Source organism: Odocoileus virginianus, chromosome 29 (genome assembly GCF_023699985.2).
Source record: "Odocoileus virginianus isolate 20LAN1187 ecotype Illinois chromosome 29, Ovbor_1.2, whole genome shotgun sequence".
Classification (NCBI taxonomy): Eukaryota; Metazoa; Chordata; class Mammalia; order Artiodactyla; family Cervidae; genus Odocoileus; species Odocoileus virginianus.
In genome coordinates this window covers 34,981,981-34,994,901 of record NC_069702.1, presented here as the reverse complement: position 1 = coordinate 34,994,901, position 12,921 = coordinate 34,981,981, and the positions used below count along the sequence as shown (strand labels likewise).

Below are 12,921 nucleotides of genomic sequence, written 5' to 3'. Positions count from 1 at the left end.
AAAAACATGTATTGCTTAAAAATTTCTAAATAAAAAAGTAATAAAACTTTTGTTTCAAATAAGTATCCAGAGTATTTATGGTGAATTATCCAGAAAAACTTCATCAAGTGTTTGGTATGTATGCTTACCTCAGTCAGACTCTTATATAGTTAATTTGCCAATTATGTATAAGTGTTGATATAGACTTTGAAAATAAGTTTTGATATAACTTTGAATAGTAAATGTTATATGATCTGTTACTTAAAAAAAGATTGAATTTCATTTAATACTCTTGAAATACTCATTGGAATTTATATGCCATCCACCTTTAAAGCTAGTTTTAATTATAATGATGGTAGAATGTGGTGTACAGAGACATGAGGGTGAAAATCACTGATGTTCTCCAGGAGAGACTTCAAGATACAAACAAAAACAATGATTACAAATGTTAATGGATAGAGAATATGCAGAGAAGTCCCAGAAGAAAAAGTGAAATAGGCAAAAGTATATATTTGTGTGCACATGCATATATATAATTTATAGTTTTATATGTATCTCTTCTTCAGGAAAGTCATTGATCTTTCTCCTTAGTCTTAACAGCTAATATTATAATTGTAGTTTTCTTCCCCCTCATCTTTTCACCAGTCTGATTGTTAATTACAGTGTCACCAGGGTGACCTAAAAGGTGACATATACCAAAGCAGAATTGAAAAACATTAACCTTAGAAGTGGATGATAGTCATTTTATAGAATGAGAAAAACCCCAGTAAAGTAAGTTCTAAAATAGAGCTAAGAAAAATATTAAACTGACACAAGTCAGAGAGATAGGAGGAAGACAAAAATCAAGATCAATTTCCAGTAGTCATGTATGGATGTGAGAGTTGGACTGGGTGCTGGGTGCTGAAGAATTGATGCTTTTAAACTGTGGTGTTAGAAAAGACTCTTGAGTGTCTCTTGAACTGCAAGGAGATCCAACCAGTCCATCCTAAAGGAAATTAGACCTGAATATTCACTAGAAAGACTGATGCTGAAGCTGAAACTCCAATACTTAGGTCACCTGATGAGAAGAACTGATCAATGGAAAATACCCTGATGCTGGGAAAGACTGAAGGTGGGAGGAGAAGGGGATAACAGAGGATAAGATGGTTAGTAAGCTCAGGGCGTTGGTGATGGACAGGAAAACCTGGCGTGTTGCCGTCCATGGGGTCGCAAGAGTTGGACATGACTGAGCAACTGAACTGAACTGAAGAGAACAAATGCTAGAGATAAAAGACATACAAGGGGAAATTTTCCTTTCAAGAAATCTAGTCTTCTGATAATAGTTACAAATATATATAATTTTCTTTACAAAATTAACACACATTCCTATTGTAACTCTAAGACCTAGAAATAACCAACATTTGAAGTATCTTAATAAAAAATCACTTGGTGTCAGAAACATAAGTGACTGGAAAAAATATTATAGTTCTAACACTGTAGTTATAAAACAACTGTATATGTAAAATATATAACCACATGTAATATGTATTTTTACTGTTTAAATAATTTATGAATTTTAATAAATAATGATACTAGCAAATTTTAAAATATGTTAAAAGGATGAAATAGTGAGGTGATCAACAGATCACTCTTTTTTATAATTATGTATACAGTCACTTCCTAAGTCAAGTTGGCCTTAGGAAGAATCACTGCAAACAAAGCTAGTGGAGGTGATGGAATTCCAGCTGAGCTACTTCAAATCCTAAAAGATGATGCTGTGAAAGTGCTGCACTCAATATACCAGCAGATTTGGAAAACTCAGCAGTGGCCACAGGACTGGAAAATGTCAGTTTTCATTCGAATTCCAAAGAAAGGCAATGCCAAAGAATGTTCAAACTACTGCACAAATGCACTCATCTCACATGTTAGCAAACAAATTTCTCCGAGTAAGGTTTCAACACTGTGTGAACAAAGAAATTCCAGATGTTCAAGCTGAATTATGAAAACGCAGAGGAACCAGAGATCAAATTGGCAACATCCAATGGATCATCTAAAAAGCAAGAGAGTTCCAGAAAAACATCTACTTCAGCTTCATTGACTATGCTAAAGCTGTTGACTGTAAGGATCACGAGAAACTGGAAAATTCTTCAAGAGATGAGAATACCAGACCACTTCACCTGACTCCTGAGAAACTTGTATGCAGATGAAGAAGCAACAGTTAGAACTGAGCATGTAACAATGGACTGGCTCCAAAGTCAGAAATGAGTATGTCAAGGCTATATATTTTCACCCTGCTACTTTAAACTATATGCAGAGTACATCACGCGAAATGCCAAACTGGATGAAGCACAAGTTAAAGTCAAGATTTTGGGGAGAAATATCAATAACCTCAAATATGCAGATAACACCTTCCCTATGGCAGAAAGAAAAGAGGAGCTAAAGAGCCTTTTGATGAAAGTGAAAGAGGAGAGTGAAAAACTTGGCTTAAAACTCAGCATTCAAACAACAAAGATCATGGCATCCAGTCCCATCACTTCACGGCAAATAGATGGGGAAACAATGGAAACGATGACAGACTGTTTTCTTGGGCTCCAAATCACTGCAGATGGTGATTGCAGCCATGAAATTAAAAGGCATTTTCTCCTTGGAAGAAAAGCTGTGACCAATCCAGACAGAAAGGCGGAGACATTATAAATGTCTGTATAGTCAAAGCTATCATCTCTCCAGTAGTCATGTATGTGAGAGTTGGACCATAAAGAAAGCTGAGCACCAAAGAATTGATGCTTTTGAACTGTGGTGTTGGAGAAGACTCTTGAGAGTCCCTTGAACTGCAAGGAAATCTAAGTAGTCCATCCTAAAGGAAATCAGTCCTGAATAGTCATTGAAAGGTCTGATGCTGAAGCTGAAGCTTCAATACTTTGGCCACCTGATGAGAAGAACTAACTCATTAGGAAAGACCCTAATGTTGGGAAAGTTTGAAAGTAGGAGGAGAAAGGGATGACAGAGGATGAGATGGTTGGATGGCATCACCAACTCAATGGACGTTAGTTTGAGCAAGCTCTGGGAGTTGGTGATGGAGAGCAAAACCTGGTGTGCTACAGTCCATGGGATTGCAAAAAGTCAGACATGACTGAGTGACTGAACTGAACTGAATACAGTCATATATTGTTGGATTTAGCAATATTTTTTAGTGAATTAAGCATAATTTAATTGACATCTAGATATGTCTCTGTCATGTAATATGGAAAAATGGTTTTGTGTTTCTGTACTTTATAAACTGAAGACTAATATTTTTTTGAAATGCATCCTAATAAATGCAATATTTTATGGAGATTCTTAAAGTGACAGATATACTTTTAAAGGAAAGGTAATTTTGAAAACAGTAGGAAAGTTATAATTTATTTAAAGCTATTAAAGTTTAGAGCTGTTCTTTGAAAAGTAATAAAAATAATAATTTTCAAGAAATCCCTAAGTGTTTATGTCTTACTACCTTCAATATAGATATTAAAACTAATCATATTGTCATATTTTCAACTGTCCAGTCATAAAACTGGTTATTTCTAGAAGTTTTCACAAGGTACTACACCTCACTTTCCTAATTACTAGAAAGAAGTTCTAGACAATGTCAATGTAGTGTGTGCTCAGTTGCTCAATTGTGTCCAACTCTTTGATATCCCATGGGTTGTAGCCCTCCAGGCTCCTCTGTCCAAAGAATCATCCTGGCAAGAATAGTAGAGTAGGTTGCAATTTCTTCCTTCAGGGAATCTTCCCAGTGCATAAATTGAACCTACATCCCCTGAATCTCCTGCATTGGCAGGCAGGTCCTTTACCAGTGAGCCACCTGTGAAGACCACATAAATGTAGTGGTGGTTTAGTCGCTAAACCATGTTCAACTTTTTGTGGCTGCATGGACTGTGTGTGGCCTGCTAGGTTCCTCTGACAGTAGATTTTCCATGCAAGAGTACTGGATTGGGTTGCCATTTCCTTTTCCACAGGATCTTCCCCACCCAGGGATTGAACTAGGGTCTCCTGAATTGCAGATAGAATCTTTACCAACTGAGTCATAAAAGAAGCCCATACATAAATTTAGAACTGGATCTAAAACTTTGTTGACATATAATTATGTCTATATGTAGATACAGACTAACATAAAAACAGTCACAGTATCACACATCAAGCTGACTGCACATTCTTTTTAAATATACATTAGTTTCTGATTAATTTACTTGTTTTCAGACAATAATAGAAATAATAAATTTATACTATCATTATTAAATGAAATATTTTTTCATATCTTTCTACTTTACAGTAAGAAAAGTGTTTCTGGTGTCTTCACACTTATTACTGCAATCTAAACTTTCTGAAACCACTTTACTAGATAAAATTACTAAGTCTTTCCAAGGATGGCAATTCAATTGCTAGCTTAATAAAACAACTGCATTTAGAATCTAAATAAACTGGAGATACTCATGGAAACAACCAGGGCAACATCTTTCACATACACTATGTAAGATATAAATTTGGAGCATCAATAATTTAGAAAATACTGGCATAAATATACAGAGAATTTTTAATTACCAACCTAAAAGAGAATTAATCCATTATAGATCTCTGCACTTCTCTTTCTTTTTTATTTTCCTCTCCACTATATAATTCATTTTGTTTCTTTTTAACATGTCCAAATCTGACATGTCTTTATGGTAAAATATCAGAACTCACCTTCTTCTAGAATTTTAAACTGGTTAAACCTGTTTTCCCCTTCATGGATCACAGCCTTGTTATGGCGAAGGGGCTTGTGTAACTCTGAAGCTATGAAACATGCCATGTAGGGATATCAAGATAGAGGGGTCAAAGTGGAGAGTTCTGACAAAACGTGGTTCACTGAAAGAGGGATGGCAAACCACTCCAGGATTTTTGCTTTGAGAAAACCATAAACAGTATGGGAAGGCAAAAACACGAAACCAGAAGATAAGCCCACCAGGTCAGAAGGTGTCCAGTATGTTACTGGGGAAGGGCAGAGGGTAATTACTAATAGCTCCAGAAAGAATGAAGAGGCTGGGCCGAGGCAAAAATGATACTCAGTTGTTGATGTGTCTGGTGGATAAAGTAAAGTCCAATGCTGTAAATAACAATATTGCATAGGAATCTGGAATGTTAGGTCCATGTAATAAGGTAAATTTGGATGTGATCAAGTGGGAGATGGCAAGAGTGAACATCGACATCTTAGTAATCAGTGAACTAAAATGGATAAGGATAGGCGAATCTAACTCAGATAACCATTATATCTACTACTGTGGACAAGAATCCATTAGAAGAAATGAAGTAATCCTCACAGTGAATAAAAGAGTCCATAATGCAGTACTTGGGTAAAATCTCAAAAACAAACAAAAAATGATCTCCATTTGTTTTCAAGGCAAACCATTCAACATCACAGTAATCTTAGTCTATGCCCCAACGACTGATGCTGAAGAAGCTGAAGTTGATCAGTTCTATGAAGACCTACAAAACCTCTTAGACTAACACACACACACACACACACACACACACACACACACAAGCCCTTTTCCTCACAGAGGGTTGGAATACAAAGATAGGAAGTCAAGAGATTTCTAGAGTAACAGGTAGGTTTGGCCATGGAGTACAAAATGAAGCGGGACAAAGACTAAGAGTTCTGTCAAGAGAACACACTGGTCATAGAAAGCACCCTTTCCCAACAACACAGTAGATATCTCTACATATGGACATCACCAGATAGTCAGTACAAAAATCAGATTGCTTATATTCTTTGCAGCTGAAGATGAAGATGTTCTATACAGTGAGCAAAAACGAGACTTGGAGCTGACTGTGGTTCAGATCATGAGCTTCTTATTGCAACATTCACTCTTAAATTGAAGAAAGTAGGGAAAACCTCTAGGCCATTCAGGTATGACCTAAATCAAATTACTTATGATTATATAGTGGAGGTGACAAATAGATCCAAGAGATTATATCTGATAGACAGAATGCCTGAAGAATTATGGATGGATATCCATTACACTGTACACAAGGCTGAAGCCAAAATCACCCCAAAGAAAAATAAATGCAAGAAGTCAAAGTGGCTGTCTGAGGAAATTTTGCAAATAGCTAAGGAAATAAAAGCAAAAAGCAAGGGAGAAAGGAAAAGATATACACAACAGAATGCCAAATTCCAGAGAATAGCAAGGAGAGGTAAGAAGATCTTCTTGAATGAGCAGAGCAAAGAAGTTGAGGAAAACGATAGAATGGGAAAGACTGGGGGTCTTTTAAACAAAATTGTAGATACCCAGCGAACACTGCAAGCAGGGATGGGCATGATAAAGACAGAAACAGTAAGGAAATAGCATAAGCAAAAGAGATTAAGAAGAGGTGGCAGAAATACACAGAAGTACTATACAAAAAAGCTCTTGATCTGGATAACCCTGATGGTGTGGTCACTCACCTAGAGCTAGACATTCTGGAATGTGAAGAAGAACTAAAGAGCCTCTTGATGAAAGTGAAAGAGGAGAGTGAAAAAGTTGGCTCAAAGCTCAACATTCAGAAAACTAAGATCAGGGCATCCAGTCCCATCACTTCATGGCAAGTAGATAGGAAAACAGTGAAAACAGTGAGATACTTTATCTTTGGGGCTCCAAAATCACTGCAGATGGTGATTGCAGCCATGAAATTAAAAGATGCTTACCCCTTGGAAGGAAAGTTATGACCAGCGACAGCATATTAAAAAGCAGAGACGTTACTTTGTCAACAAAGGTCCATCTAGTCAAAGCTATGGTTTTTCCAGTAGTCATGTATGGATGTGAGAGTTGGACTATAAAGAAAGCTGAGCACCAAAGAATTGATGCTTTTGAAGTGTGGTATTGGAGAAGACTCTTGAGAGTCCCTTGGACTGCAAGGAGATCAAACCAGTCCATCCTGAAGGAGATCGGTCCTGGATATTCTTTGGAAGGACTGATGCTGAACCTGAAACTCAAATATTTTGGCCACCTGAGAACCAACTCATTGGAAAAGACCGTGATGCTGGGAAATATTGAAGGCAGGAGGAGAAGCGGATGACCCAGGATGAGTTGAGTAGCAATCACTGACTCAATGAACATGAGTTTGAGTAAATTCTAAGAGTTGTTGTTGGACAGGGAGGCCTGGGGTGCTGCAGTTCATGTGGTTGCAAAGAGTTTGACATGAATGAGTGACTGAACTAAACTGATTACTTACAAATCCAGTTTTGGTGATGGAATTCCATCTGAGTTAATTAAAATACTAAAATAAGTTCTTGTTAAAGTGTCACACTCAATATGTCAGCAAATTTCGATAACTCAGCAGTGGCCACAGGACTGTAAAAGGTCAGTTTTCATTCCCATCCCAAAGAAGCGTAATGTCAAAGAATGTTCAAACTACAGTACAGTTGTGTTTATTTTACTTGCTACTGAGGTTATGCTCAAAATCCTTCAAGTGAGGTTTCAACAGTACATGAACAGAGAACTTCCAGATGTATAACACAAATTTAGTAAAAGCAGAGGAACCTGAGATCAAACTGCCAACATTTGTTGGATCATAGAGAAATTTTCTAATGATTCCAGTAAAACACCTACTTCTTCTTCACTGACTACACTAAAGCCTTTGACTATGTGGATAACAACAAACTGTGGAAAGTTCTTAAAGAGATGGGAATACCAGACCACCTTACCTGTTTTCTGAGAAACCTGTATTCTTGCCAAGAAGCAACAGTTAAAACTGAACATGGAATAAGTGACTGGTTCCAAACTGGGAAAGGAGAATGTCAAGGTGACAAGTATACTGTCACCCTGTTTGTTTAACTTAAATGCAGAGTAGATCATGCAAATGCCAGGGTGGATGAATCACAAGCTGGAATTAAGATTGCTAGGAGAAATATCAACAAGATATATCTTTATATAGATATATATAACATATATAGTATATATAATATATATTATGAATATAATATAATTGATATAATGTATGTAATATATAATATATATTTATATATATGTATAGAATCTTCTTCATGAGAAAATTTTTGAGGGCTAATGAGAAATTTTCTGTCTTCATTTATTCATTATGCTTATCATAATGTCATATACATAAAGTATTCAGTAAATATACTGCATCTTTCCTGAAAGAAAATAATGAAATAATTTTTCCTAGTTTACTCAAGTATTTTTTTTAATTGGTATATTAAATTATTAGCTTTAAATATTTTCTGAAAAGAAACATTGTTCAAATAAATCTAGAAGTATTGAAAATGCTCCTTTTCAAAAACCTATAGAATGTACAACACCAAAATTAATTCTAATGTAAAGATTGGAACTATGGACTTAGGGCAATAATGATGTGTCATTGTAGGTTCAGGGAGTATAACAAATGTACTCTTCTGAATGTTATGGTGGAGAATGCTGCCCATGGTCTTCTGTGTTTGCCCAGCATAAAAAATCCACTTTCAATGCAGGAGATGAGGGTTTGATCACTGAGTCAGGATGATCCCCTGGAGGAGGAATGACAGCCCACTCCAGTATTCTCGCCTGGAAAAATCCCATGGAGAGAAGGGCCCATGGGATCCCAAAAAGTCAGACACGACTGGGACAGAGCATGCATGCTGTCCATGTGTGGGGCAGGGGAACACTGGAGCTCTATGTACTTTCTGAACAACCTATGGTGAATCTAAAAATGCACTAAAAATGAAGTTCATTAAAAATTGTTAACTAGTAATTATAGGCATCATCACTATGTTAACAATTATAGGTAAACTAATCAAAAAGTTATAACAATAAAAATTAAACAAATTTCATATATATATATATATTTCCCTATAAATAATAATAGTACTTCCCTGTGGCTCAGATGGCAAAGTGTCTGTCTACAATGTGGGAGACCTGGGTTCGATCCCTGGGTTGGGAAGAAATAATAATAGGATATCTATTAATGAGGAAAATCTAGCCACTAATAAAATTAAATAACAATTTAAATGAAATTTTTAAGTATTCCTATGTGATAGATATTTAATCAGTATAAATACATGAAGTAAAAGAAAATGCTCTTTGTTTGCTTAAATATAAAGAAATACCTTATATTGATTAATGACTTTCACATATAGGATGTTTCTTGTTAGAATGGAAAAGTTCAAATAAACTTTGGGTTTTGAAGATTAAAGTGTGAGAAGAGGTAGATATGAAAATGTTCACGATGAAGGGGTGTTTAGCATGGTATTATTTCTGAGTTCCACATAAAAATATGATTTCCACATTCTCTTTCCATCATACTATTGAATTTATTCTTATAGGTAAATCTGAACCAATTTGAGAAAAAGACTGTAATATAAATTCAAAATCATATGTAATACTTACATGCTTTGTGAAATTTCTGCTTAACATCATGAATGGTAGATTTTTGTGTCACCTGAAAAATGGAGAGAATGATTAACAAAAAGTATTCATTTGTTTGCTTCAAATTCATTTAATAAGAAAACATTTGTTTAATATGTTTAAAATATAAAATAAGTACAAAATGCCTAGCTTTTTTGTTTAGCTCTCTAGTCACTACATATCTGATGATTTTGAAACATTCCCTCTTTAAGGGTTTTGCCAAAGTTTTGTATTTACATATAGCAGCAGTAATGTAATGATGAGGTCATCCAAATTTTTATTTCAAAATTTATTTTTATTAATTTTCTCTGCCTGTAATATTCAGTTTCTGACTTCCAAATTGGTGGGATTATCCATTAAAAGTATGAATTAATTCAAAAGAAATAAAGTAAAAGAGTTATCAGAGGAATCCAGAGATATAAAATTTATTTACACAAATAAAAGAGATATTTACTTCAGAATATCATGTAGAAAAATAAAATATTATAAGCCTCATAGTTATGTTTTTAAAATTTTCACCCAAAGGTGCCATGGGACCATCACAAATCTGTTAGATATATTTTTGATTCTTTAAGGATATTATTATTTGGTCCTAATCTACAGAAATTAAATCTTTCCAATCTTAGGAAAGGGCTTCCAGGTGGCACAGTGATAAAGAATCCACCTGCCAATGCAGGAGATGCAAGAGACACAGGCTCTAGTCCTGGGTCAGGAAGAACCTTTGGAGTAGAAAATTCCAACAACAAGAAAAAAGGAGAAAAGTGTGGCAGAGGATGAGATAATTACTTAGCATTACCAACTCAATGGACAAGAATTTGAGCAAACTCAGACAGTGAAGTAGAAGGAAGTCTGGTGTGTTGAAGTCACAAAGAGTTGGACATGACCTAGCAACTAAACAATAAATATAATAAAATGTTAGAAATATAATATAATATAAATATAATAAAATGTTAGAAAAGATAATAAGGGAAGATGTTTCTTCATCTAAATAGGAAAATTCATTATGATAAGAGTTTTATCAAAGCACTTCAAACCATCACAGTACTTTCTGACTTTCGAACTCAGTCCCTAGCCAGCTTGCAAACTGAAATTCCCCTGCATCTAATTTCCCATTGCCTTATGATAAATGCAACAATCCTTCAAGGTCTATGTCAAAGATATTTTCATGTTCATGCAAGTCAAATATATTTCCTTTCTCTAAACAAATATAGAATATTGTGTGCATGGTTTATTTTAGTTTTTGCTACATTAACATCTTCTTATGGCTATTTTGGGAAGATAACATGAAAAAAAAGTGTCCAAAAGGATGGTACATAATAATATTCATATTCTAGACAGTTGTTATTGAAATTATTATATTTAGTATTGTATTATAAATCAAAAGCATAACAAAGAGTAAATTTATTTTACTGTATTCCATTACCTCCTGTAACCAAGTGTGACAAACCATTCAGAATTTTTTATTTCTTCTGTGTTTATAGTTTACTAAACCAGGAAGTTTCAAGCACTGAAGAAGGATAATTTTTTCATTTGTATTATGCTTTAAATTACAAAAGAAACCTAAATGATTCTGTTAGTGTGAAATTTTAAGTTCTTCATATCATTGTCTTTTCTAAATGTTGGAAAATATTTGAAAATTTTAGAGAGGATAGTATATATTTATAAGCTTAAACATATCATGGTTTAATTTTGATTATTAAACTTTGATTTTTGAGTTATATTTTTTTAAAGGTGATGGTTTGTTTTAACAATACTCACTCCATTATTTCGTTGTTATTTAACAACCATAAATAACATTACATAACAAAGCACCATTATATGTTGTGGCTTCTGACAAAGATGCCTAAGATCCATGTACTATTCTCTAGAGTAACAAATATTTGTTCATCAGTCTTTTCAAGAGCCATCTATTTAAAAACATAATAATGTATAATATAGTAATAATTCTCATGATTAACAACTCCTCAGGTAGGGTTCACTGTAGGCTCAGCTCCCGCTATTTGAGGGCACATAATACCCATGTCCGAGGTCAGGGGCAGCGGCTGACATGAACTATCCCACGTCCAAGGTCAGGGGCGGCGGCCGAGAGGAGCAACCCCACATCCAAGGAGCAGCGGCTGCACAGGGGCAGGAGGGCTGAGAGGAGCTACTCCATGTTCAAGGTCAGGAGGGGCGACTTCGTCCAAGGTAAGGATCAGCGACTGCGCTTTAATGGAGCAGCCGTGAAGAGATACCCCAGTCCAATGTAAGAGAAACCCAAGTAAGACAGTAGGTGTTGTGAGAGGGCATCAAAGGGCAGACACCTTAAAACCATAATCACAGAAGCTAGCCAATCAGATCACAGGACCACAGCCTTGTCTAACTCAGTGAAAGTAAGCCATGCCGTGAGGGGACACCCAAGACTGTCAGGTCATGGTGGAGAGGTCTGACAGAATGTGGTCCACTGGAGAAGGGACTGACAAACCACTTCAGTATTCTTGCCTTGAGAACCCCATGAACAGTATGAGAAGGCAAAACGATAGGAAACTGAAAGAGGAACTCCCCAGGTTGGTAGGTGCCCAATATGCTACTGGAGATCAGTGGAGAAATAACTCCAGAAAGAATGAAGGGATGGAGCCAAAGCAAAAACAATACCCAGTTGTGGACGTGACTGGTGATAGAAGCAAGGTCTGATGCTGTAAAGAGCAATATTGCCTAGGAACCTGGAAAATTAGGTCCATGAACCAAGGCAAATTGGAAGTGGTCAAATAGGAGATGGCAAGAATGAATGTCGACATTCTAGGAATCAGCGAACTAAAATGGATTGGAATGGGTGAATTTAACTCAAATGACCATTATATCTACTACTGTGGAAAGGAATCCCGTAGGAGAAATGGAGTAACCATCATTGTCAACAAGAGTACAAAATGCAGTATTGGATGCAATCTCAAAAACGACAGAATGATCTCTGTTCTTTTCCAAGGCAAACCATTCAATATCACGGTAATCCAAACCTATGCCCCAACCAGTAACACTGAAGAAGCTGGGGTTGAACAGTTCTATGAAGACCTACAAGGCCTTCTAGAACTAACACCCAAAAAGGATGTCCTTTTCATTATAGGGGACTAGAATGCAAAAGTAGTAAGTCAAAGGAGTAACAGGCAAATTTGGTCTTGGAATACTGAATGAAGCAGGGCAAAAGCTAATAGAGTTTTGCCAAGAGAACACACTGGTCATAGCAAACACCCTCTTCCAACAACACAAGGGAAGACCCTATGCATGGACATCACCAGATGGTTGACACTGAAATCAGACTGTTTATATTCTTTGTAGCCAAAGATGGAGATGCTCTATACAGTCAGTGAAAACAAGACCGGGAGCTGACTATGGCTCAGATCATGAACTCCTTATTGCCATATTCAGACTTAAATTGAAGAAAGTAGGGAAAACCACTAGATCATTCATGTATGACTTAAATCAAATCCCTTATCAAGGTGGAAGTGAGAAATAGATTTAATGGACTAGATTTAATAGACAGAGTGCCTGATGAACTGTGGATGGAAGTTCATGACATTGTACAGGAGTCAGGGATCAA

The 12,921-nt window shown here is 35.9% G+C and overlaps 1 protein-coding gene across 1 annotated transcript in view; it reads right to left on the bottom strand.

The window, feature by feature from the left end:
* Positions 1–12,921, bottom strand: part of TECRL (trans-2,3-enoyl-CoA reductase like) — a 135,528-nt gene that overhangs the window by 83,409 nt on the left and 39,198 nt on the right. The window contains exon 2 of the mRNA XM_070458009.1: positions 9,330–9,381. Coding sequence (XP_070314110.1) covers positions 9,330–9,381 — 52 coding nt within the window. The remainder of the gene's footprint in view (positions 1–9,329; positions 9,382–12,921) is intronic.